Below are 27,999 nucleotides of genomic sequence, written 5' to 3' on the forward strand. Positions count from 1 at the left end.
AATCAGGAGGAGCGCGCAGCCGGATGTGGCGGTTGGGTGGCCTGGCGGCCGCGCTCGTCCACCACATGAAGCGCCGGTTTTACTACGCGGTGCGGGCGGGGAGGAGCCCGGGGGTGTACGGGACCTGGTGAGTGTCGGGTATCAACCGGTAGCCACCCACCCGGCTCAGCTCCGGGAGTGTGCGCTTCGACCTCTGCCCACTGGGGCTGTGTGAAGGTTGGCAGCTGATGGGTTTGGTGGCTGAGGGTGGAGAGTCGGTGGCGTCGTTTCACCGTCGGCCCGTGTCCCCGGCTCCCGTTGGGGCGGGGGCGCAGTCGGCCTGTGTCCCCGGCTCCCGTTGGCCCCTGCTCTGGGGTCGTATCGGAGTGGGAGTACAAGAAGGGCTGTGTGACCTGGTTATGTTGGAAGAAGGGTACATACAGCCGGGCTCAGTGTCTTGGGGTCATGTTGGAATGGGGGTACAGCCGGCCAGTGTCCACAGGTCGTATTGGAAAAGGGGGGACAGTCGGGCTGTATGACCTGATCACCTTGGGATAGGGTCAGGGTCAGGCTTTGTCCTGGGGTCATATTGGAATAGGGGTACAGATGGGCTTGTCCACTGGTCAAATTGGATTAGGGGTACAGGTTTTACTGTGTGACCTGGTCGTGTTGTAGTAGGGGTACAGTCAGGTGTTGTTCTGGGGTCATATTGGAATAGGGTACATTTGGGTCTGGTATACTCAGATTATGTGAAGCCGCAGTCTGATTATGGTTGTTCCTGAAATATGGGGGAAAAAGTCCATAGTTTCCAGTGTGTCTCTATGAATCTTTTAATGTAGTAGGGTGATGTGGCACAATGGGGGTAGGTTGGTTGGAGAACTGTTGTTTTATAGATATTGAGTCTGAGGCCCATCCTCTGTGTGATTCATTGAAGAAATCATCAGTGAATTGGAGCTTGGCATCCAAGTACATACAGACATGAACATTATCTGCAATCCAGATTGGGTCCACTACGTCTGGAAGCTTGTTGGAGGTGAGCTGCTGCAGACCAGTGAGGGTGGGGTGGGGGGGGCGGGGAGATGAAAAAAGTGTTGATTATCAAGGATAGAGAGGCAGTTGTTGCTCGCAAAATACAGTATTTGGAAAAGTTCTCAGCCACAATTCTCCTTCACGTGAGCACCCTTGATTCCAGCTTGCAGCAAACTACCTGATCCACCCCAGTTGCTAGCCCTCATGAATCAGAAGTTGAAAATGCCATATGCCAACTAAATCCCAACAAGGCCCTGGATGTATTTCTACTGAAATTCTAAAACTTGGATGAGAGGAGCTACAGTCACAAATCCAAAGCCTCTTCCCAAATGTGGGAAATGAGAATATTCCAGGGGGCTCAGAGATACTCTAATCATGGCCATCTTTAGCAAAGAAAATTGATCCAATCGCAAGTACAGAGGTTGCTTGCTCTCTGTGACAGGGAATATCATTGTCATGGTGCTATTCAAACGCATCCTGAGAGTGGCCAAAGTGCTGTAACGTGAATCACCGTGTGTATTCCCATTCATCTGAGGCACAGTCAATGTGATTTTCATTGTGTGAAGAGAAATGCAGGGATCAACCCCAAACACGATAGGATGCATTGTCTTGTGAAGAAAGTTTGGACAGGCTGGGCTTGTTTCTGCTGGAGTTCAGAAGAGTGAGGGGGACTAGTATAAAACTAACATTCTGAGGAGTCTTGTCATGGAGGGAGTGGATAGGATGATTTCTTCTTGTTGGAGAATCCAGCACTAGGAGTCACTGTTTAAAAATAAAGGGTCACCTCTTTAAGACAGGTGTGGCAAATTTTTCTTCTGAGAGCCACAAGTCTTTAACTCTTTTCCTCTAAAGGTGGTGGAGTCTCTGAATATTTTTTAAATGGTGGTAGATGTATTCTTGATAAGCAAGGAGTTATCGAAAGGAATGTGATGTTCAGTTTACAGTCAGATCAACCATGATAGTAAATGGTGTTGCATGCTTGAGGGGCTCAGTGGCTTACACTTGCTCCTAATTGGTATGGTCAGTATACATGGGTTTTTTTTCAAATTTAATAAAGCCTTTGACTCTGTCATGCTGATTTTGCAGCATTCCTATTCAGCTTTAGATTCCTACAGAAACTCACCTCCACTGAGGTTGCATCTGTTGTGGACCCATTGGTTAGGATCATGGCTTGCATGCCATTGTGAAGCATACATGACAACAGGTGAGGAATAGTCAAGAAGGTTGATATTCTATAACATGTAATCCAGTTAGCTGCAAAGTTTTATTTAAGTGAGAAGTTGACTAGCCAACTGGAGAATTTTCATCGTTGTCTGTTCTTGGCTTGCATGTAAATATTTGTTATTTTCTGAGTTAAAAGTAATTGCCTTTTTATCTGATTTGAGTTGTTCGGTGAAGGATAATTGAATTGTATCATAGTCATGGGTGTGGAGAAGTTGGCAAACTGGAACTGTTGTCTCGAAATTAAGTTCTCACTTCTGTCTGCTGTAAAGTAACACAGTGCCACGAGGTCGATTCGATAAAACGCGTTTATTAGCAGTGCACCGCTAAGGAGAAGGTCTCTTCACTCGTTAACAGTTGCTTTCCGAGGTCTCTTCGTACAAAGGAGCAGACAGAAATTTATACAGATATTGTCACGCACACTTAATGCATGCGGCGCCGCGAGTTTCGGTCAGGCCACATATCCCGAGACAGACATCACACCTATTGTCCAGCATAATTGAGTTATAATCAAGAGATTCAAAGACAGGTATCACCCCTCATTGTTTAGGACTAGCTTCCCACTTGTTGTTCATTGCACCCAGTACCTCTATTGTCTAGCATAACGGGACTGAAACCAAGGTTCCTGACATAGTAATTAACACCTTATCCATTGAGTCAGCCACTTGCGTGCTCTTGCTTGCGAGGTATTTTTTCTATCAGCTACAGGTATGGTTACAGTTTTTAACCCTTTACTTTCTCATTCCCTCCTTTCATCGTTACATGATAACCTAGAGGGGTGCTGAGAACGGGGCCGAGAGTTTATTAATAAGGACCTTGCAACAGGCATTTAGACAGGCCAGCACCACACAGCATACTGTTATAATTACGATTAGCCCCACTGCTCCATGCAGCAGGTATGATGCCCACGATCCTCCTAGTAGCCACCTCAACCAACCCATCCCTCCTGTAAGTCCTTGCCTAAAGCTATCTACTTGCTTCTGAATGTCCTGAATGGCATGGGAAATGTTGTAGGACTCATCTCTCACATTGGTGACACATTTGTCCTCTACTATGGCACATACTTCTCCTTGCTGAGCCAACTGGTAGTCCACAGCATACCAGGTCTGCTGGGCATAAAGTCGAAGCTCCGCCAGTTCCCGGTTCACTGCCTCCAGGCTCTTCATAGTACTGTTTCCCAGTGCAGCCAGTCCACAAATAAGGTAGTTGTGGTTTTTTGCAGCTATAGTTCCTGCTGAACCCCCCAGAGAGAGAGTACTCAGAAACCCGTAGCCTAACGACGATAAGGGAGATCCCAACATAATAGGATCCCTCCAGTCCTTACAGAACTCCTCACTAACTGACTGCACCACAAGTCTTCGTCGGACATGAGCCTTCTAGGGGCAGGGGACTGTGACCAGCCTGATCGTTCCCATTGCAAACCAGGCTGGCAGAGTGGGGGTGGTGGTAGTGTAAATACCATTAAAGAGGAACACATACCCTTCCTTAGCCTGGTAACAGGTTACATTATCTGATTGCTGTGGACTGGGCATCTGAGAATACCAAGAGATTCCAACAACATTTCTCCCATGCTCTCTTAGGTAATTCTTCCCGGTTAGCCATTCTAAAGAGACATTAAACAATTTCACATGGGTCCCGTTCCCTTCCCCACAAGCCCATTGCTCCCCTGCAAGTAACATAACATACCTAGTGGCAGCACACTCACACCTAAAGCATCCCCCCTCCCCCCCCACCACTGTCCACATTTTCTCTCTGTACAAGTACTGGTGGCACATGATATCATATGCTGTACGATCGCTATCCCACAACCCCATCCTTTACCAGTGAAGCAGCGGGAGGACTGGTGGTTAGTTGTGCTACTAGGACCTGTTACTGTTCTTTGCAAGCATTTACCTGGCAGCACCGTCCTGTAAGTTCCTGTCTGCGCAATACACTTTGTTTTTGAGTGTTCATACTTTAAGAGGGCCCTGGGGCTCCAGCTTGGTGTGGCTACGAAAAGGCCTTCCACTGATTCTGCCAAGGGGTAGCAAACGGTGTGATTCCCATGTAGCTGCATCTGTACTTTGTAAAACAAATTATCCTCTCATGCCCACGCAAGAGTACTAGTAATGGTAAGGAGTCCAAATCTAAGAAATATCATCTTTCTTCCGGCAGCCATCGTTTACAGTCACATGAATCCAGCGTTTCTGGCCCTGTACTTTTATGGCTGTAGGAGTTTGGAATAGTATCTGGAAGGGGCCCTTTCACCGAGGTCCTAGCTTAGGGCGCTCCCAATCTGGTATCAGTACCGAATCTCCGATTTCCAGGTCAGGCAGTTCCTCATTCTGTCCTTCCAGTGGTTTAAAGGTACCCTCCACCTGTGAATGAAGAAACTCTAGAGAGGATGTAAGTTGTCTGAAATATCTTTGTAGTTCATCCCCCATGATTTTAAGGTCAACCTGGGTGGGCATGTTGGGTGTCAGCATCCCATGGGGTTCTTCCTGGATGTCCATAGATGATTTCGGCAGCTGACACCCTAGTGGCCGAGTGGGGGGTAATTCTCATGTGGTATAATGCTAAGGGGAGAACCTTCAGCCAATTTAGACCTGTCTCTGATACTAATTTAGTCAGTTTATTCTTCAGGGTGCTGTTAGCTCGTTCTACTATACCCGCTGCCTGAGGGTGGTAGGTGCAGTGGAACTGCTGTTCGATATGCAGTGCCTCACACAATTCCTTGCTTATTTTCCCTATAAAGTGGGGACCATTGTCTGAACTTATCTGTCGGGGGGTACCCCAAACCTTGGTATAATCTCTGTAAGCAATAACTTCACCACCGTTGAGCCTTATTGTTGGTGGTTGGAAAAGCTTCAATCCATCTACTAAATACGTCAACGATAACGAGATAGTACTTATAACAATATACACGCGATAATTCAATAAAGTCAAGTTGTATACATTCAAAAGGACCACCTGGCAAGGGGGTTTTGCCTGGGGTGTGCCTCACCCCTTTCCCAGCATTGGTTTGTTGGCATATCAAACACGATCGTGTTTTGCCTTGTGCTGCTTCCTCCAATCTGGGATGCCACCAGGTACGTAGTAAAATGTTACTCATTCCCTCCTTGCCAAAGTGAGTGTCAGAATGTAGGCAGTCAATAAGCATTGGTAAAAAGAATCAGGTATACATTCTTGACCGACTGGAGTAATCCAGAGGCCGTGTGGCGTAGAGTGCATACACCCATGCGCGCTCCACATTTGATTTTATGAGTCAGGGGCATCCCCCTGTAAGTGCTGCACAGTGACCATGTCTGGGGTGCCCTGCGTTGTTATCTTTGGTTTGCAAGCAACTGCCTGTTTTTCCGCAGTCGAAATGATTTTAGATCCCTGGTGTGCTGCCAATTTAGCCTCTGCGTCTGCCCTGTTATTGCCCTGTGTTACTAGGGAGGCATTTGAAAGGTGAGCCGAGCATTTAATGATGGCCAATTTGTTAGGGAGGAGGATGGCCTGGAGGAGGTTCTTTACATAAGCTGCATTCTGTATGGGGCTACCTGTAGAGGTCAAAGATCCCCTGTGTGCCCAGAGTTGGCCAAAATCATGGGCAACTCCAAAAGCATAGCGGGAATCAGTGAAGATGTTAACTGCTTTGTCTTTGGCTAAAATACAAGCTCTGGTCAGGGCAAAGTTCTGCTTTTTGGGCAGAGACTGGGAGCTGCAAAGATGCAGACCCCACAACATGGGAGTCGTTTACTATGGCATAGCCACAAAGGTGGGTTCCCTGTTCGGAAATGGAGGAACTACTGTCGACATACAGGTTTAAGTCTGCTGACTGGAAGGCCTTATCCGAAAGGTCCGGACGGGGTGTAGTCAAAAAGTGGTTATGCATTAAACAGTCATGTAGTGGATCTGCAAGATCTTCCAGTGGGGCCTCTAGAAGTGTGGCAGGGTTAATGGTGGTGCAGTAGGCAAAAGTGAGGAGTGGGTTATTCAGGAGCGCTACCTCATATCTGTTTAAGCGGGCCTGGGTGAGGTGTTGCATCTGATGAGAGGTTAGGAGTGCCTTTACGGTATGGGAGGAATAAACAACTACTGACTGTTGCAGGGTTATATTGGAGGCTTCTGTTACTAGGGAGTAGATGGCTGGAAGCATCTGTGAGCATGGCGGGAGCCCCCTAGCAACTGGGTCCAGCCGAGTGGAGTAATATGCCGCTGGTCTTTTTCTATCCCCATGGGTTTGAGTAAGGACGGCTGTAGCGCAGTCCTCCAGGACATTCATGAAAAGCTGAAATGGGCGCTCATATAGAGGGCATCCCAGGGCTGGGGCGCTGGCAAGGGCTTGTTTGAGCTTCTCAAAGGCCTCCTTTTGCTCCTCGGTAAGTTCAAAAGGTCCCATGGACTGGCTTGAAGCCAGGGGTGTGAGGTGCTTGGTAAGGAGGGCCATGTTAGGTAGCTATTGTCTACAGAAATTTACTAGACCTAAGAATGCACGCATACCCTTCGGGGTAGAGAGCGGTGGGGTAGCAATGATGGGTGCAATATGTTCAGGAGTGAGCAGCCGCTCAGTAGCACTTGAGGTTACCCAGAAATTTCACCTGATGCTGGGTTTGTTTTACTTTCTGTGGAGATATTACATATCCCCAAGAGTGGAGTGCGTTAAGTAGTCTATTGGTGTCTGCGATGTTGGCGGGCTCCGAGGGGCTTGCCAATAAAAGGTCATCGACATACTGGACAACGGTGGATTTGTCAGAAAGTTGCAAGCCTTGGAGTTGTTCATGCAAAACTTGGGAGAAAATAGTCGGGGAGTGTATAACACCTTGCGGGAAGCACGTCCAGGTGTATTGCTGACCTTGGAAGGTGAAAGCAAACAGGTACTGCGAGTCGGGAGATAGGGGAATTGCGAAAAATGCATGCTGGAGGTCCATAATAGTAAAAATACAGGAGTCGGCAGGGATGCTGCTGAGAATGGTGGCTGGGTTCGGGACCACGGGATGTAGTGGCTCCACTATCTCATTGACCTTGCACAGGTCTTGTACAAGGCACCATTCTGTCCATCTGGGTTTGGGGACGGGTAAAATGGGGGTGTTGCAAGGTGATTGGCAAGGAATCAGAATGCCCTTTTTGCAGAATGAATTTATTAAATGGGTTATTCCGTCAACTGCCTCTCTCCAAAGGGGGTACTGTGGGACGGAAGGCAGTTGTGCTCCTGGTCTTACACGGATTTGGACTGGGGTGAATCCTACCTCAGCTTTCGACGCGGCCCATAAATCGGGGGTTGGCTCATCCGAAGGGAGTCGGTGGGGCTGATGGTGATGTAAACAGCTTGTCATCGAGAAAGAGGTGAGGTAATAAGTCAGGGTCCCTTCTGGCAGTATCTGGGGAATCCCGTAAGAGCCTGTGTCTGCCTGTGCTTCAAGCCGGTGGGCTAGGAATCCCAGCTCCTTCGTTTATGACCCTCATTAACTGACGGTAATGTGAGGGGACATCAAGCCTGACTGATTCCATAATTCATTAGGCACTAATGAACTAAGTGCTGCTCCGTCCTTACCCACTACTTCCCCTAAAATAGTGTCAGTCACCATGTTACCCAGGAACGGAGCATACAACCCCTCTAGCTCTCTTGAGACCCCTGTGGGGTCATAAGCTAGTGTCACATGCGGATCAGGGGTTTTCAAGGGTGGGTCAAAATCTCCGTTCGTGAAGTCCACCGTCCGCCACTGAGGAGGCTGGTGAATCCAGAGGATCCTATGGGGCTTGGGGCCAGTAATGGTAATTCCTTCATCCAGGCATTGTATTTTGAGTCGGAGGGAGCGGAGCAGAGCAGGTCCCTCCCGGCCAAGTTAACCCCTAGGTGTGGGTTTCCTGCGAATTGGATCAGACATTCCCGATCTCCTGTCCCTCCTGTCCCTCCAGCCCGCTCAATGGAACTGAGGCAGTGGACAGTCTAAAATCATGCTGGGCGATACAAGGAGCTTCGAGGGTCGAGGTATTTGCCCCCGTGTCTATCATAAAGGGGATCGGCTTTCCCTTGCTAAGAAATTGATGATGGGTTCATTGTCCAGGTTATCGGTGAGGGTAGGGTACATGGAATGGCTACTCTCCACAGCTAGTCAGGCAGAAAATGGGTTGCTAGTTGAAAAAGGTTGTCGTCTACCGGGGGGTCTAGTCTGCCGATGGCGGTAGTGGGGGCAGTCCTGCTGCCAGTGGTCAGGTGCCCCACAAAGGTAGCATCCTGTCGACCTGACACTCGCTGGTGTGGGTTGTTGGGGTCCCTTGGGTCCTGGGTAATTACGAGGAGGAGGAGGTGGTGGCTCACAAGGGGGCCCGTACACTGGGGCTGTTGGGTCGTTGAGGTACAGTGGATATCCTTTACCAGGCTGGTCAACCCCTCCTGGAACGCAAAACTGCCATTCCATTTGATATCTCGTATCATTGGAGTAGGGAGGTCGGGGCCAAGGGGGGGGGGGGGGGGGGTCTCTGGACCATTTCCTGTTTTACCCTTGTGGCTTTCGAATCACGCCCGTTACTCCAGAAGTGGACTAGGGCCCTCCTCATGGCTTGTCGGGTGGTTAGGCCAATTCATGTTATTAGTGCGGATAGCTGACACCATTCCCTCGAATACATTGTAATAGGAGGGCGTTAAACTGGGGGGAGGCATTGCCTCTGTTGTAGGCATCGTCGCCCGCATAGGTACCGTAAAGTGAACAGAAACGGTCCCAAAAATCTGGGCCGTCCTCACCCTGTTTCGGTCGGCATTCTAAAACCTTAGTTATGTCAATAGGCTGTTGGAGGGTTTTGCGAAGGGCAGTTCTAATGGTGGTTACCTGGTCCTGAGGCCGGACGGCTGTCTGAAAGGCTGTCCAGTCCGCATAGTTTCCCAGGTGTTCTTTCCGCCTCATTAGTTGTAAGGGCCATGCAACAAAGACTGAAAAGGTCTTGGGGTGTGGCCTGGTACATCTGAATTGTTCCGATCACATAATCTATGAAATCCTCTGGGTTGGTATTACGGTTGGGTGCCTGACTCATGATTAGGCACATCTCCTGAGGCTTCCAAGGGGTGTAGATTTGGATCGTAGGATTAGCGCTCGCTTAGGTTGGATTGGGAGCACTCCTGTTAGGGAATTGTCTTTTAACCTTGGCTTCCTTTACCTTATTCAACATAGGTGGTGGGCTGGGATCTTTAGGGCCCTCATGATCAGAATCGGAGTCATAATCGGTGTCTGTCTGAGAACCTACTAAAAGTCTGTCCCCTACCGAAAAGTTCCGTCGCTTGTCTGTGGCCTTAGAGCCGTTCGTATGCGGGCTTTCTCTCCGTCTAAGCTGATTCCTGGTTCGGGATACAGTAGGGCCATGGAATTGTCCTTGGGGCGGGACTTGGCTAGCAGTCGTTGGTGGTGAGAGCGGAACGGTTTGTGGACTAGTCCCATTATATGGGGGCAGCAATGAAAGGGGGGGGGGGGGAAGGGGGTAGGTTGGGGCTGTGGGTCGGACCATCCAATCCTCATTTTCATCTGTATCATTATTTTGGAACAACGGGCACGCCAGACATGTCGGGAGGTACCTCCACTTTATCCTTATTTCCTTTATTTTTATACCTACATTTTTTCTTATTTTCCTGACCTACCCCTTCTGTCTTTGTTTCTTTTTGTTATATTTTGGTTTATTCCATTTTTTTTTGTTTGCTCCAATTACTATCAATTCAAGAACTTGGGATGTTATATTTCTCTGAAATTAGACTTGTTCTCTTCCCAGGGATGATTGTAAAAAGCAAGTCGACAAATTTCCTAATGCCAGTTTCAAGAAGTTTGCAACAGAAGATGATGCATGGGCTTTTGTAGGTACTGCAGCTACAAGTTCACAATCTGCATCAACAGGTAAAGTATAAATATTTGAGTTGCATAATAAATGGGGTGACTCTTTAGCCAAACACTGTAGAAGGGTATAAGAAACTGACATTGCTCTTTGGGTGAACACAGGGATTTATATTTAAAACTCTTGAAATGTGTTGGCTTTTTAAGTGGGGTAACTTGCAAATGGTGTGGGATTAGGGTGAGTAGGAAGGAATAAAAATTGCAGATTAGTAAAAATGCAACAAAGGTAAATGAGGTAGTGTGAAAGTCTGTGCTGGTTGAGATGCCCACTACTATTAACATTTTAAGTAAGAGGGCAGCTGACTTGTAGATGTGTATATTTAGTTTGAGCTTTAAAGATTTTCGAAATATTTGTCACAGTGTGGTGAATATGATTCTGTTTTGACAGTGAGTTGGATTGTGTTGTTGCACAAAGAAAATCAACTTTATTTTAAGACTAATTTGCTTTCTGTTTGAAGTCTGTCAAGTTTGACACAATGTTTCAATTTCACATTCAGGTGTGATTCCATTATACCTGAAAAGGACTGTCAAAATAAAGTTGCCTCCTAGCTTTTATAAGAATTACAACAGACTGTTTCTTCAAAATCTAAAATCTCAAACCTGTCTCATTGTTGACATTTTTCTTTGACAACCTGCATCTGCAGCAAGTCCTGCAGAGTGTATTCAAAAACTTTCTTTTGCTGCCTTCTGTGCAATAGCATGTGAGAATCCTGGTGACCTTCAAAGAAAAGTAAAAGTAAAATGGACTTTATTTCACACTAATTACTATTGACAAGAAAATTTGCTGAAGACTACATTGCTAAGTTTCCGGAAAGTGTATTGCCTGTTGATAGAATCACATTCCAGCCACCAGTGATCTCAGAAGGTAACAGGAAACGTTCTTTCCAGAGGAGCCATTGTGGTACACTTATCTTCACTGCATGTAACATACATTCTTTTTGGTTAACAAAATTCTGTCCACTTTAAAATTAACAATTAACAAAGCATTATTGCTGTTGGCAGAAGAGGATTCCAACTTCTGCCATTACCTGCAGGTAGCAAGGCTTTTTGAAAGGCCTGACTCCAATTTTTAGCTTGGGTTCATTTTTCCTGGACTCCAAGTGGAAGCAATTTCTCTCTACCTTGGGTTTCCTTTTAATATCTTGCACTGTGTATATCATTTGCATATGAGGTGAAGTTGAATCCACAGCAAGTAGTTTAGGAAGGCAGCTCCATCAAAACTTGTCCCTTGTGAGCTCCAGCTCTACATTGGTTAATTGTACAAGAAAAATCGTACCATATGCAGCAATAGTTTGTGGGACAAGACATTCTATCTACCTTGCCACAGGAGATGATAGCCTTCAGGGTTATGTGTTCTACATATCTAAGCTCTCTTAAAGCAAAATGCAGCTATATAGTTGAGGATCAATACAGATGCCCGAATATTGCATTTTGCCAATTTGAGCATCTTTCCATTATCCCTATCTGATTCTTTTCACATAGCCAGTTTCAAAACTGGGTCAATAATTTGTCCACAATTCAAAGAGCTTCAACTTTAGATAAATTTCATGAGGGGTTTTATAGATTTGGATTTTGAAGTCTGTATAAAATCAACTTCAAAAAAAATTTCACAAAGGTCGTGCCTGGTGAAGCTGCCTTTTTACTAATATGCTGACTGATCAGCTAAAAGTTTTCCAATAATTTCATGGCAAATTAATCTATAATTATCAGGTTTCCTTCTGCTAACCTTTTTTAAATAATAGAATGGCATATATAATTTCCAACTTAAAGAAACTTAATTGAAAGAAATTTAGAAGATGGATCAGAAGAGTGTACAGTTTATTTCACTCATCATATGCTAACAACATTAATTCTGTTGAGACGCTTTTGGTAAATGTAAAGAAAAAATAATATAAATTTTATTGTAATGTTTAAAAAAAAATCAGGAAATCTAAGTGATTTGGGGAAAAAACCCTTAATTTCAGTTTAACTTAATTTTCCAAATTTTTAAATTGCTGTTGCAGAACAAAATATTGGTTTCCTCTGAGTGCTGCTCATTAACTATCTTGAATTGACTACATAGGTGGCTTATTTGAAGAACCTTGTGGTGGCGCTTCAGCATTATGACATGATAGGGAATTTATGGAGATGGGAGTATTAATCCACAGAGATATAGGTGTTGGAATGAATCTTGCCCCCACTAAATTGTTTAGTGTTAATAATAATAAAATAAAACTTCTGATACAATTCTGATTTTTGAAAATAATATTTAGATCTGTCCAATAAATATCAAGTAGATACAGTTGTTGAATGAACCCAGTTAAGGAGTTCATGAAACTCATTTAATGAGAGTGAATTGCGTAACTTGCTCCAGTTTTTAACCAATTTTAAGCTAAATCTAGTCATTATAAATACCTTTAAATATTTTTTCTCCTCCCTTAATGTTGGGATCTGTTTCTGTTGATCACCTCTCATGTCATAGAATCGATGGCAGCATTCTGCAATTATCAAAGCCAGGATTGGTGGTGGGGCATATGGTTGCTGAATGGATAACAAAGTTGAGCCCAGGCTCTCTTTTTTCAATCATATCCTACCTTTTAAGGCTGAGACACTCGTGTAATCATGGATAAAGTTTACTCACTTGAGTTTGAGGCCTTTTTGCTTTGATCCACAAAATAACTTTGTAATTGACTTTCATCTCCCTGCTTCATGATGTTAAACTGTAGTTGAGGCATGACCAGAAGTGCAAGATCTGCCTACTCTAGAGTACATGTTCTGTAAACATCCTGAAATTTGCACAATCTGTTGTTTGTATTTTGTCATCTCTTGTCACTATTCTGAATCTTATTTCTATTTTGCAACTTAATCATATTTCTGGAGAATTGCATCTCTAAATGTACATCCTTTCATTAGCTTTTAAAAAGCTAACAATTTATTTAAAACTTTTTTAGAATGCAGTGGCCAAAGTAAGACTACTGATGAGTCTGAACTACAGAACTCTAGTGGGGAAAAACATTCACACAGTTTGTCTGATGATGACAATGGGCCATCCAGCAAAAGATTCAGAAGTACAAAACCATTCATTGACTTGGAACAGAAGTTCACATATATGGGTAGGCAAACATATTGTGTGGTTCATTGTATTGATATTGTATGCAAGATTATCTGGAAGCTGTTTTCTGAATTAGATTGTATCATTTGCAGTGCTAAGGTTAAAAACCCAAGAAAATAAATTTCTAGTTTCCATTTATCAACGTGAATACTGAAAATTAGATGTTATTATATGAATGCCTTTTATGCTTTCTATTATTTGGAACTTGTTTCAGTATTTTCTGTTTGAGTGACCAGTGATCTACTTGGAAAACGCAGGGCATTGACATTATCAGTTTGCTGGTTAAATCATTCCAAACATTTAGTATTTTCCCTCTGTTGTGAAGGAGAATGAAGCTGGCATTAAGAGTCAATATTTGGTTGTAGGCAGGTGGAGAGAGTAAGTTTAGTGACTGCTTTTAGGCTTATAATATAAAAGCAATTGGAAAATAGAAGAATGTGGAAATAATAGAAATGTTTAATGCTATGGTAAGATTGGGATACAAAGTATATACAACCATCTCTCTAGTTTTACTGTTATCTTGAGTGACTCTTGAGCTTTGTATACATGACCTAGAAATACAAAATTCTTTTGAGTTATGTATTTTGTACCCCCTCAAGCTTGAATGCATTTTTGATTGCAAAATTGCACTTGAGGATTGAGGCTGCAATAACTATGCCAGCTTATTCATTGAGACCACTTCTGTGGTATAATTTTAAATCACGCGAACTCTTCATGGCAGAGTTTAATTTTTTTTTGAAGTTAATTCAGTCTTTATCATTTGTCAATCAACCTGTAAGTAGAAGGTGAAATCCTGAAATACAGTGACTGCATTAAATACCCCAGCAAGTAAAATCTACCTCAGCATCAAACTTTTCCTTGCTCAATCACAGCAACTCCTAGCTCCACAATACTTCAAACTTAAAATCTCATCTTTGTGTTTAAAGCCATTCGGTGTGTCCTCGTCTCTGTACCTCTTATTGGCAAAGCATCATTAGTTCCATTTTCCTGATCTCATTGAACTATATAGGCCTTAATGTGGAATTCCTACACCAGGACATCTATCTACTTTTTAAATTGCTCAATCATTTTTATCAAGGTTAAGGTCACCTTTCCTGGTATTTCATTATTTAGCTTGGTATTGTGTTAAAAATCACATCCATGAAGTATTTTGACATGTTTTCACGAGTCATTTAATCCGATACAGTAAATTTGCTGGAACTTAGCTCAAAGTTGAAAAGTAATACCAGGGTGCAATTAAATAATACGGGTCTGTTGCTCAGGCATCAACCATTCTGTGTACCGAATAAATATGTTTCTGCGTTTACGTCCAGGAGACGCTGTTGCAGTTTATACTGATGGCTGCTGTTCAAGTAATGGGCGGAAACAAGCTCAAGCTGGCATCGGTGTGTACTGGGGACCTGGTCACTCTCTGTAAGTAATGATCTTCATTTACTTTTTAAAACAAATATCAAATTTATTTCAAATTGAATCAGTAATCAAAATTGTAATGGATTGTAACAAAAAATTTAAGTGCTAGAGATGTTCAATAAGTCAAAAGGATCCATGGGGAGAGAGACTTAACACTTCAAGTCAAGGAACCTTCATCAGAATTGGTTCCTTGACTTGAAACATTGGCTCTGTGTGTGGCTCTTGCTCTCGCTCCCCACAGATGCTGCTTGACATACTGAGTGCTTCCAGCATCTTAAGGGTCACATAGAAACTGGCTCTTTGACAATGTGTTTACACTATTCCTAGACTAGTCCCTTTTGTTTATTAATTCTCCCCATATTTCCACTTCTTCTCTGGGCTGGGTAAATCTGTTGCATGATCTGAGTCCATTCATTTGAATCCTTTGAATAAGGATTGGAATAAGGTTATTATATTACTTTTGCATTAATTTTTTATTAGTGTCTGTAGGTGATCTTATTTTAACTTTGAATTATTTATTTCATTCTAAACCTTTTTAACATTTTGTTTGCTAGGGACACTGAGTAATCAAAAACTTGAACAGATGGCCAAGTTAGGGATGTCAGAGTTCCAAGAGGAGTTCTGTGGTCAGGGCTAATTTTGGTTGGTCCACATGAAGTCAGAATTGTTAGTGCTGGTCATGAGGGTTTAAACTAGCGTGGCAGGAGGGTGGGAACCAGAGCAGTAGGTTGGCAAATAGAGCGATTGAGAAGGTTGAGGTTGACTCAAGTAAGTCTGATGGGAAGAAAAAGCAGAGGCAGGTTAATGAACATGGTGGCACTGTGGTCTGAAATGTATTTATCTCAATACAAGGAGTATTATGGGTAAGGCAGATGAGATTAGAGCCTAGATTAGTACATGGAACTATGCTGTTGTAGCCATTAAAGAGAAGGGGAAGATTGGCAGCTCAGCATTCTAGGATTTAGATGTTCTGGATGTGATAGAGGGGGATGTAAAAAGGTGGGGGAATTGCACTACTGATCAGGGAGAATATCATTTGTACTTTGAGAATATCCTGGACGGCTTATCCATTGAGGTCCTATGGGAAGAGCTCAGGGGTAAGAAAGATGAAATCACTATCATGGGATTCCACTCTCAGTAGCAAGCAGATGGAAAGATGTAAAAATAACAGGGTCATTGTAGCAGAAGATCTTAATTTCCCCAATCTTGACTGGGACTCCCTTAGTGCCAGCGGCTTAGAGCAGAATTTGTTAGGTGCATCTTGGAGAGCTTCTTGAAATGGTATGTTGATAGTCCAACCAGGCAAGGGGCCACACTGGATCTTGTATTGGGAAGTGAGCATAGCTAGGTGATGAGAGTTTGCGGGAGAGCATTTTGGGAACAGTAACTCCATAAATTTTAAGATAATCATGGGAAAGAATAAGACTAGACTTCGGTTGGGGGGTGGGTGGGGGGAAGAGAGAAGAGTGCTAGATTGGGGAAGGGCTAATTACAACTTTATTAGACAGGTGTTGAGGGAACTGGATTGGGAACACCTGTTATCAGGTGAATCCATGTCTGAGTCTTTTAAAGACTAGCTGGTTAGAATTCAGGACCAGCATGTTCCTGTAAACATGAAAGATAAGGATGGCATGGTTCAGGAACCTTGGATGTCAAGGTGTTGAAAGTTTAGCCAAAAAGAGAAAGGAAGTATAAGAAAGGTTTAGGAAGCTGAAATCAAACAAGGCCTTTGAGGAATATAAAGGAAGCAGGAAAAATATTAAACAAGGAATCACAAGGGCTAAAAGGGGCCATGAGATGTAGGATTAAGAAAAATCCCAAAGTGTTTGCATATTTAAAACAAAAGGGTGGCTAGGGAGAAGGTGGGTCCACATAAGGACAAAGAAGGGAATCTACGCCTGGAGCAGAGAAAGTGGCAACATACCAAATGAGTATTTTGCAGTGGTATTCACCAAGAAGGACATGGTGAGATTAGAGAGGGGTATGTTGATTTTTTTCTGGGGCACGTTAATATTAAAAAGGTGGTGGTGTCAGGTCTCCTGAACGTTAAGGTGGATAAGTCCCCAGGGCCTGATGGGATCTATCCCAGGTTACTGAGGGAAGCAAGGCAGGAGATTGCTGTGCCTTGACAGAGACCTTTGTACCACTTTAGCCATTGAGGAGGTCCCAGAAGACTGGAGAACAGCCACTATTGTTCCTTTGTTTAAGGAGGGCAATCGAGATGATGAATAAATTACAGGCCGGTCAGCCTTAGATCAGTGGTAGGGAAATCATTGGCGAAGATTCTTAGAGACCAGATTTGCTCACATTTGGAAGAGCATAGACTTGTTAGGGATAGTCAGCATGGTTTTGTGAGGGGGGAAGTCATGTCTCAGCAACTTGATTGAATTTTTTGAGAGGTAACTAAGATGATTGACAAGGGCAGGGCAGTGGATGTTGTCTACATTGACTTCAATAAAGCATTTGACAAGGTCCTTCATGGTAAGTTGATTTAGAAGATTAAGTCACATGGGGTCCGCTGTGACTTGGTAGGTTGGATCCAAAATTGGCTTGGTCATAGAATATGGAGAGTAGAGACAGAGGGATGTTATTCTGAACAGAGACCTGTGACCAGTGGTGGTCGGCAAAAATTGGTGGAATTGTGGATGGTGAACAAGGTTGTCAAAGGATACAGCAGGGCATAGATCAGTGGAAATTTGGGCAAGAGATGGCAGATGGAACTTTATCTGGGCAAGGGTGAGCGTCAAATGCAAGAGGAAAGTATACAGCAAATGGCTGAACCTTTGGGAGCATTGATGTACAGCGGGATCTTGGGGTACAAGTGCATAGCTCCCTGAAATTGGCAAGCCAAGTGGATAGGGTGATAAAGAAGGCATGGGCATGCTTGCCTTCATCCTAACCAGACTATCAACATACCCTTCACTTTCAAAAATGTATTACATAAACATCCAGGTCTCTGTCTCTGCACACTTTAGAACTGTGCCTTTTAGTCTGTTATCTCTGTTTTTTTGTTTACTCTCTGCTGAAGTGTATCTCTTCACACTACTTGGTATTAAAATTATGAAGATTTAAAAAAAAGATTGTAGAAGCTGGAAATCTGCAATCAAAACAAAGGTGGAAAAACTCAACAGGTCAGACAGCAAAGAGAGCCAGTTAACATTTTGTGTTGAAGACTTCTCATCAGAACTGAGAAAGAAAAGAGCAATTTTGTCCAAGTAGCAGACAAGGTGGGGTGGTGTAGGGGAGGGGGGTGTGAGAAGGTGGGGTGGTGTAGTGGAGGGGGGTGAGAAGGTGGGGTGGTGAAGTGGGTGGAACAAAAGGATTGCCTGTAAGTTGAAATGATGTAGCCATTAAGTGGGCAGTTAAGCTCCTTTGTCTATAGTGTGAAATCTGGGTGATGTATTTTTGGGATATGTCCAACAGGCCAGAATATACAAATGAAAGGGGAAATAAAAGGAAGAGGAATGGCAAGCACAAGAGTTATCTGAAAGGTTATCGAAAGCAAGTTATGATGTTGGAGAATTTAATATTGACTCCTGCACGTTGCATATTTTCCAGATAAACAATGTTTTTATTGCTCGAGCTTACATTGGGTCTTCTTGTTACAGTGCAGGAGGACACAGACAGAGGTGGGAATAGGATAGTGTATTAAAATGGCAGGCAACCGGAAACCCTCAGTCCTGTGGACTGAGAGCAGGTGGTCCACAATGCGATCGCGCAATCTACATTTGGTTTCTCCAACTGTCTCCCTTTGCCTGCTCATCCTTCAGCTTATGTATGTCGTCTTGTAGTCTATTACTGTCCTCCTCACCTGGAAATTTTGCTTTTTGCAAACTTATCTGTCTTTCCCTGCATGGTCTGAGTCATTAATGTACATTAAGAATACTGTGGTAGCAGCTCTGATTCCTGGGGACCACTAATGTTTGTCATCTGCTTAGTTGGGGAAAAACAACAGTTAACTTTTTGCTTTTATATCAGTTTCCTATCCTATTTGCCATATAATTTCATTGGGTTTCAACTTTTAATCTTTTAAATGGGACTTTTTATCAAATACCTCGGCCATATAGGTCCTTGCTACTGAGTTTCAGATTTGTCTTGGCAATCTAGATTACCTCTGCAAATGTAGACAGCTTCAGAGGTGATCAATATTATTTCATGATGTCATTTCTCTTTTCCAAAATTCTATGATTCTTAATGCACCACGCCATGGATGCCACCACAAAGTACTCCACTTTCTCATGAAAGTCAAAGTACTATGGAGTATGAGGTTTTCTGGAGGATGCTTTGCACTGTTTCCTGCTAATTATTGTCTTTTTTCCATCAGAAATTTGAGTGAACGACTTTCAGGAAGACAGACCAACCAAAGAGCAGAAATAGTTGTGAGTATTTTGTGTGCATAAATATACATAAAACATTGCCAAGTCTTGTTTGCCTGGAAATAAAGGCACATTTTTTATTAAGTGACTTGCTGCTATACCTGGCATTGCTTGGGTTTTTTATGCTGGAAATCACAATGTTTGCATTTATTTCCATGGAATTGGGTTTTTCAGTATTCCTTGTAAATGAAATAAAATCTAACTTAAATATATAATTATTGCATGAATATTATAATTATGGCATTAAACTTGTCATTTAACTAAAGTTTCTAACAAAAATATACGCAAAATAAATGTACAAAAATTGTGTTTAATATTCCCCTTAGGTATGTGCCTATGCACAATGTGTAAATTTAGTTGATTTCAATGTTGAAATGCTTCAGGACACACCTTTCTTTTGAACCTGGCATAAAAGTAGATTATTTTTATCTTCAGCTGTGGAGCAATCAACAAGTTTCAAGTTCATTATCATGGGCAAACATATAGTCAACTATGAGGAAAAACATTGAGTTTCAAGGTTAAGGCCAACAACTTTTAGTGATTGTCCTTGCATTTTGCAAATGCTCATGGCAAAAGTAAGTTGAACAGGGAACTTAAGTCTCTTGAATTGAAAATGTAGATCAGATGTGATAATTGGTAGCCATGGGATGAAGACATTATCCCCAACAGCATTATCAGTCATTGTTGTCGCCTCAATTACATGTAGTAAGTTTTGAATTGATAATCTTGTGCTGTTGCATAGTATTGGTGGATCCAAATCCTGAATAGCATGAACTCCTTTTAGTTCAAGATTGTCATGGCACATCAGGTGGCGAGAGTTTTAACAATTCAACAGGAAAATGTACAGCCTCATCAGTGTCTGTCACAGTGGCAATTGATTTGTATAATACAGGTTGTCTGGGAAGCAATGGATCAGATCTATGCTCTGTAATCCTGCCCCGTCCAGTCATAACTGGTGATGGACAATTAAACAACTCACTGAGGAGAAGGCTCCGCAAATATTCACATTCTTAATGATGGTGGAGTCCACCTTGTCAGTGCACAAGAGAAAGCTGAAGTATTTGTAATAATCTTCAGCCAGAAGTCCATCTCTGCCTCCTTCAGTGATCCCCTGTGTGATAGATGACAGTCTTCAGCCAATTCAATTCATTTCTAGAAATGACCAAGGGCATTGTATACAACAAAGGCTAAGGGCCCTGACAACATTACATCAATAGTGCTGAAGACTTGTGCTCCAGAACTTGCCACGCCATGCCACTGGCCAAGCTGTTCCGGTACAGCTACAATGCTGGCATCTTCCTGACAATGTGGAAAGTTGCCCAGCTATGTCCTGTCTACAAGAAGCAGGACAAATCCAATCCTGCCAATTACTGCCTAGTCTACTCTTGATCATCTGCAAAGTGATAAAAGGGATAATCTATAGTGCTATCAAGCAGCACTTAGTAACAATCTGCTCACAGAAGCTTGCTTTGGGTTCTGGCAAAGTCACCCTGTTCCTGACTTCATTACAGTCTTGGTCCAAATGTGGACAAAAGAGCTGAACTCCAGAGATGGAGAGATGATTATGGTGGTTGGAGATAATTCATCTCAGCTACAGGACATCGAGGCAGGAATTCCTCAGGGTGGTGTCCTAGACCCAACCATCTTCAGCTGCTTCATCAATGACCCTCCTTCAATCATAAGATCAGGAGGAGGAATGTTTGCTGATCATTGCATAATGTTCAGCATCATTCCTGACTCCTTCCTTAATGAAGCAATCCACAATGCTGTAAGACCCGGACAATATCTAGGTCCGGGCTGATGGGTGGTAAGCCACAAAAGTGCCAGGCAAAGATGATATCCAACAAGAGGAAAATCCATCTCTCACCCCTTGAGATCCCCAATGGCATTACCATCACTGAATCTCCCTACCATCAATATCCTGGAGGTTGCCATTGACCAGAAATTGAAGTGGAGTAGTCGTATGTGGCAACAAGAACACGTCAGAGGGTAGGAATCCTGCAGTGAGAAACTCCCCAAACCTGGCCCACCATCTATAAGGGTCATCAGGAATGTGATGGAATATCCTCCACTTGCCTGGATGAGTGGAGCTTCAGCAACACTCAGGAAGCTTGACACCATATGGGACACAGCAGCCCACTTGATAGGTACCCAATCCACAACCAGTCATTCACTCTTTCAACTAGCAGCAGTTTGTACCATCTACAGAATGCACTGCAGCAACTCAGCAAGACTCCTTAGACAGCACCTTCCAAATCCATGATCTCTATCAGCTAAAAGGACAAGGGCAGCAAAAGCATGGTAAAACTACCACCTGGAAATTGCCCTCCAAGCCACACACCATCCTGACTTGGAAATACTGTATATCAATGCTCCTCGAATTTTTAAAAAAGCTTCAGAAGTAGGTCTTTATTCGTAGCCTGCACTGTCATTTTTTTTTGGTGCTAAATTTGGTCTTTCTCACAACCATTGGTAATTCATAATGCGTTGAGTGACATTTGGGAAAACAGCTTGCATCAGAGCAAGAAATGACCTAACAATTAAGACTAACTTTATCATTGAAAGCATTCCTGTTGAGTCTTCATGTTTAGTTTCCCCATTTCTTAATTTAAGTAAATTCAAAGCAAACTCTCTTGCAGATGGATTGCCTGTCATATGTACTTGCATATTCAAGTGTGGATGCTTCATCAGACTTTCAATTCATTAGTTTTACTACCTCATGGAATTACTGGCAGTGTTTGACAAAAATCTCCAGCTAGCATGAAAGTAACACCTTCCATTAATTATTGTGTCAAAGATCTGCAATATTCGATCTAATGCTTCATTGGCTGCTTTATGAGCCATTGTACATGCATCCCAGAAAATAAGTTTACAATCTGTTGGAACTATTTCCTTTGCAGTTCCCTGACCAATGTTAATGTTGGAGTCCCCACATCCGTCAAATTTAGAATTTGAAAGCCAAATGTGCAGTTTCCCACACCCCTGTCAAAAGTGTTGAAGCAATGCCTAATGATGCCATAGCCAGGGCAATCATGTTTTCTCTTCGAACTTCAGCCAAAAGTAGATTAATGAGAGAAGTTTTTCCCATTCCACCAGAGGTATCCATTTAATATATAAAAAAAACCTTGGTCATTGCAAGCAGCCTTAATAATAGTATCTAAGGCATTTCTTTGGTATCTCACTAAACCTGGTTCTTTCTCTCGGATATATTCATCAAACTGGTTTAAATCTTAGCTGGTCTTCTGCAGAAACTCTGCACAAATTTTAAGTTTGTTTGTAGTTCATGTAGACCAGAAGTACTTGGGTCAAGTCCACCTAAATGGGTGTTACGAACCAGCAATAAAAGAAACACTGAGTCATGTATGAGTGTTTAAAAACTATTTTATTAATAACTACTTAGGATAATAAGAAAAATAAAAGTAAAAATGTTAGATCTTAAACATTGACCCCAAAAACTAAACTCTGTGTGTGTGTGTGGCAAATTCCCAAACTCCAAGTCCAGGAATAGTTTTCAAAGTTCAGTTCAGCAAGCCGTAAGGTGAAACGTGAGCAAAGGCTTCTGCAAAACCACCGTTGGCTGAATCTAAGACGTAGATGTAGAGAGAAAATAGAAAGTAATTACGAAATCCAAATGTTCCACTTTGGAACTCATATGACACCTCAGTGTCTACTCAGCAGTGACTACTCCACTGCTTTGTTCTGAAGCATCTGCCACCTCGAAAGGCACTTGAATTGTGGCCGTCCACATAAATACCTGTTTACTTCTATAGGTCAACAACAAAGTGGATTCCACCAGATTATTCCAAAAATCCATACATGGATTATAGTGACAGACACACAGTTACTGTTTTTCATCCATCAATAGAAACTAGCAGGCTGGTCTCCCCCTCCCCCTCCCCCATTACGTCCTTTATCTCCTGTTGTTGTCATCATGCCGTGCATGCACGCACACACACCACTATGCTCTATCTTAAAGGGATATTCACCAATAGTAACCTAGTCCGTAATAATAGAAAATTAGGCTTCGGAGGGCCTTGTCTGGCAGTTTGAAGAAAAGCTAAGTGTCGTCACACCCTTGTGCTAAACCTTGTGCATTCAAAATTTAAAAGTTCTAGGTTGCTGTGATACTGAGCTTTGTATGGAACACATGGGTGTCTCATTATATATCTTTACACTTAAAAATTTTGATGCAACACCTGTCACTTGAACAGCATCTATCAGCTGGAATTCATAAAAAAAAAAACCTGCATGACTTAAAGTCAAGTTTATTGTCCTATGTACAAGTACATGTATGTACAGATGCAATGAAAAACTTACTTGCAGAGGCATCACAGGCACACAGCATAACTTAAGCAGCATTTGCAGAAAAAACAAACATAAATTGTACACAATTTTTATAAGGGAGCACAAGTGAATTTAAAAAGAAATAAAGTCCATTTTAGTGCTAAGTGGTTATAGTGTTGCTAAACTGTAAGTAATTAGGGTTGTGCTGGTTGGTTCAAGAACAGTGGTTGAAGGGAGGTAGCTGTTCTTGAAGTTGGTGGTGTGGAACTTCAGGCTTCTGTACCTCCTGCCTGACAGCAGTGAGAAGATGGCACAGCCTGGGTAGTGGGGATCTTTGGATGTTTCCTTCTCGAGGCAGCACTCCTGTGGATACTACCGATGGTGTGTAGGGATGTGCCCATGATGTATTGGGCTGAGTCCATTACTCTGTGCAGCTTCTTGTGTCCCTGTACATTCAAATAGCCATACCAGACCATAATGCAACCAGTCAGGATACTTTCAACAGTACATTTTTAAATATTTAAAATATTTGAACTAAAAGCTACCATAATTTATTGTATGTTTTAATTCTTTTGTCTTGTTAGGCAGCTTGTCGGGCAATTGAACAGGCAAAGGAACTCAATATTGAAAAACTGGTTATTTTTACTGATAGCATGTTTACAATTAACGGTAAGTAGTTTGAACCTAAAGACTGATGTATATTATTTGGCATACTTAAACAGAAATTTCTACTTTTGCCTACTTTTCACTGATTTCTTGTGGGAAGTTTGCTTATGCTGCTTTCTTATGCTGTTGAATGACCTACTGATGCTTATTATATTGCTCTCATTTTTGATCTCAAGTAATGAGAGAAGAGTAATGCAAGATTATGCACTTGGGTTGATTTGATGCTAAGATCTGCATTCCAAATTGGCTGGATGATGCTTGCCATGTGTATTTGCTTTACAAAAATAATTTTCTGCAAAGGTTCTGGGACATTAAGACCATGAAAGGGGGGTTTTAAATTAAGGTTTGTTCTTTATCCATTAGGTATTACAAAGTGGATTAAATCTTGGAAGACTAATGGTTGGAAGCTTAGTTCGGGAGGAGCTGTAATCAACAAAGAGGACTTCGAAAGACTTGACAAATTGACTTCTGGTATCAATATTGAATGGGTACACAACTTTTTATTTCTGTGAACAGAACCCCAAGAAAAATAATTCAGAATCAATGCTTTGTTTCCATTATCCTCTTTCCTGGTGGGTTCAATGTATTGGGTGGAGTAACTGCCAACAAAAGTTGGCTAAACTAGGTATTGCCCAATTATTTATAATGCTCATCTGTGGATTTCCAAACTCTCTGAACCAAGTCATGAAGAACTAACAGATTGCAATTAGTACAAATTTTATGCAATATTAAATATTAACATTTTGGGTGATTCTTGTTTTTTTTATCATTAGTTAGTGTAGGATCTTCAACTTCCTGTATTAGAAGGTGGATGAAGGAGCACTTCCCCACCTCCACATCCCACCTTCCTGCTTAGCATGTTTTGGATGGAAGGTAACCAAAATGCTAAAATCAGGGCCTGGAGGTGGTAAAGTCTCTTTTCAAAATATAAAAGGCCTGCCTTTTGAGGCAACTAGTTGGCTGTACATATAGCAGTGGGCTATTTAATTCCTGGGAATGTGATAAATTGTCACATGATTTGAGATAATAGTGACATGCCATATTGGATAAACATCGTTTTTAATCATTAAAATATGAATGTTGTCTTGTGATTCATCTTTCAATCTTCCTTTCAGATGCATGTACCAGGTCATGCTGGTTTCACAGGAAATGAAGCAGCAGACAGTCTTGCAAAGGATGGAGCATCCAAGCCGCTATGCTGATGATCGCTGACAAGAATGCACCATCTAGTTTACCAGTTCTGCAAAGGTGCAAGCCTGAAGTGTGTGTGTCAAGCAAACTTAATTTAATCTTTTTTTGGTAAAACTTCATATTATTGACTTAAATACTGCAGGTATTGCTGACAGTTCTTTAACCTTGTATTAATGGAGAGTTTGACCACTGTCACATCCTACATTGGCAATTCATATTTGTTGATTGTGGTGGCCATTATTTTCTGGTGATTGATTCAAATTGTAGATCGCATATCTGAATTTCCAATATCCACTGCTATTGTGCAAGATTTCATATTAATAATATAATCAGAAGTATGAAGGTTAGTTTTAACTAGGATAGCAAACTTATTTTCTCAGTCTCTCTGGGCTGCATGGTCTCTATTTAGGAGGCATTCTGCTAATTTTCTCTGAGACTCTCACTGCTCATTTGAGGTAAGCAACAACTAATAAGAGCATTTTTACCTCAATTCCCTTGGTGCCTGCATGACAAATGTTTTCACGTCAACGTGGCTTCCGGGATTCGAGCCTGTTTCCTTTCTCCTTTTATCACAGTGCATCATATGTTAAGAGTGTTAGATTAAGGTGCTCTGAAAGAAAATGTGCATTGTAATTAGTTTTCATCCATTGACTTGAACTGTTGAGGTGCAGTTTTTTAAATCTGGATCAGTGTACAAGAAGTCATAGTCTAAATAAGTTATGCTTATAATTTTTGGTACTATTAATTTTGATAACCATTTGCATTGAGTTTATTTTAGTAAGCAGTTTTGCTGCAGGAATGCATTTGTACATAAACAAATCACACAGGTTGAGTTGATTTGTCTGTTTAGTGTGCAAGATATTTCATTTCAAGGTGGAGAAACTGGCCAGACCAAGATAGTCAATTAACTTATTTTGTGCATATAATTGTTTTGTAAAACTAAGATTGTACTGAATAAATTCTGTTCTATTTTTTGTACATCTTGAGGGAGTTTTTGCTCTCTTCAGAAACCCAATAACAATGAAATAACTTGAGAACACATTCTACTTTCATTGCCTTAGATATTTCTGAGACAATTGAAATTTAATGCTTTTTAACTCAAAGAAAAAATGTACTTTTTGTTATTAGTTTTCATGCATTGGCTTGAAAGCTGTCTTCCAGTACAGGTTCTTTTGATTTTAACAAGATGGGAAGATATCTGCAAATTTTTAATTGGATTAACTTGACACAATATACAGTTAAAATCTGATTTAGTCAATTGGATTTCTGACCAATGCAAATTAAATGTATGCTGATGTTGGAGCTAACTCCTCAACCTTTTTTATCATGGGCAAACGTATCACTGGTTATGTGCATTTATAGCATTTAGCTTGAATTTAAAGGTCCCTGGTCCTTCAATTCTGGAATCCACCACTGATTCTAGCATTTAGGCATCCAAAACAGTTTTTTTTCCAAATTTATTTAGTGACATTCTCTGGAATGGTTCTGCCTGGGTTGGGGAATTTTCAGTGATATGCTACAAATGCAGGGAATGAAGTCATTCTATGGAAGCAAGGAAGGAAAACCTGCTGCAGTCATGGCAGGTTTCTTGCAGGTGATTCCTCAAACAAGACCTGTTTCTTCATCCTCCATTGGAAAATGTTGCCCTCTTCCACCCCACATCCTCAGCAGGATTTGAGACTTTGCCCATCAAAATCACTTCTACCTCATCAGATATGTATCCTCATGTAGTTGACCTCTGCTGGTGTTTGTAGTAATTATATTGCAGTTGGGGCACTCCATTGAGGTTGCAGACAGAAATAAAAGTAAGCCCCTAGATAGAGTTAGGAAGTTGTTAAGACAAACAGTACAAATGAGTTAAATCAGCAAGGTCAGCAATTCAACCAAAAAATTTAAGTTAGTTTCACCCCTGCATGTGGACCATGTGGAAGGTATTTCAGTGGAAGTTTCTTTAGTGTTGTTAGCTTGGCTGAGTTTTTCCCAGTAGCTTCAAATGCATTTGTTTTTAGCATGAATTATTATAGGTTCATGGCACCACTGCCTGCAGGTCAGTTTTTCTTTTAGACACAAACAGAAATATTGAATGCATGAATAGAATAAACATTGATTTGAGTATATGCAACTAATGATAATGAGATCTGGAAGTCCATTGTTCCTTTTAAATGAAGAGCCCTTGAAATCTTGCAGTACAAATCCTTGGAATTGAAGTGAAATGACAGTGGTTTATAAGCAAAGGAAACACTCGGTGCCTAGCACAGAGATGATGAGAGAAAGTGAGAGATGGATTGAGCTAAATGCTCATTGACAATAAAAGTTATGGTGGGGAATAAGTTCAGAATATGGTTACAGGCAACCCACCCTGGTGTTATGGCTGTTGGGTAATGGAAATTCATCCTTGTGGAATTCACAAATCAATACCTAAAAATTTGAGATGAGGAATAAAATTTTCTCTTATATAATTTACTATGGGGTGGGGAATTTAAATAAATGCAAAAGAAACAAATCTTGTCAATTTTTATTTTTAGTCACACAATAATGTGGGGCAATGAGATTTGAATATGACATCACCATGTCGATTGGGTTGGCAGTCACAGCAGAGCACCTCCTTTGATACATACGTGAACAGACATCTCGGCCAGCAGCGTTGCCATGCCCTTCATCTGCAAGGCATTTTCTCTGATGTGCATTATTATGGGTAGCCATGGCCAACTTGTACATCAGGCCTTTACTCCAGTTCCACAAAGTCACCATGCTTTAATTCATTAGCCTCCTGAACTCCTACACAATTTTTCTCCCATAAACCCCAATCCTTGAATCCCATCCCTTTCCCTGATATCCAGTTCCGAAACCTTTTTTTAATCCACAAGCCTTGTCCCTCCTCCGAGTCTATTGTTGTCCTCGGCTGTTAAAT

General features: G+C 42.0%; 1 protein-coding gene across 1 annotated transcript; it reads left to right on the forward strand.

Annotated features, from left to right (window-relative positions):
* rnaseh1 (ribonuclease H1) lies at positions 1 to 27,591 on the forward strand. The gene is made up of 8 exons (XM_052024373.1): positions 1 to 127; positions 9,952 to 10,073; positions 13,001 to 13,162; positions 14,475 to 14,574; positions 18,896 to 18,950; positions 23,816 to 23,900; positions 24,261 to 24,385; positions 25,013 to 27,591. Exons 1-8 carry the CDS (start codon positions 24 to 26, stop codon positions 25,097 to 25,099), a joined length of 840 nt encoding a protein of 279 aa, XP_051880333.1. The 5' UTR covers positions 1 to 23; the 3' UTR covers positions 25,100 to 27,591.
* Positions 27,592 to 27,999: the final 408 nt, after the last annotated feature.

The sequence above is a fragment of the Pristis pectinata genome, chromosome 10, assembly GCF_009764475.1.
Source record: "Pristis pectinata isolate sPriPec2 chromosome 10, sPriPec2.1.pri, whole genome shotgun sequence".
NCBI classification, from domain to species: domain Eukaryota; kingdom Metazoa; phylum Chordata; class Chondrichthyes; order Rhinopristiformes; family Pristidae; genus Pristis; species Pristis pectinata.

Excerpts from the sequence above, each read along its gene's own strand:
- rnaseh1 (XM_052024373.1), top strand. The coding sequence starts at position 24 with ATGTGGCGGTTGGGTGGCCTGGCGGCCGCGCTCGTCCACCACATGAAG. Across the intron at positions 10,074-13,000 it reads TTCACAATCTGCATCAACAG|AATGCAGTGGCCAAAGTAAG; the intron begins GTAAAGTATAAA and ends AAACTTTTTTAG. Across the intron at positions 18,951-23,815 it reads ACCAAAGAGCAGAAATAGTT|GCAGCTTGTCGGGCAATTGA; the intron begins GTGAGTATTTTG and ends TTGTCTTGTTAG.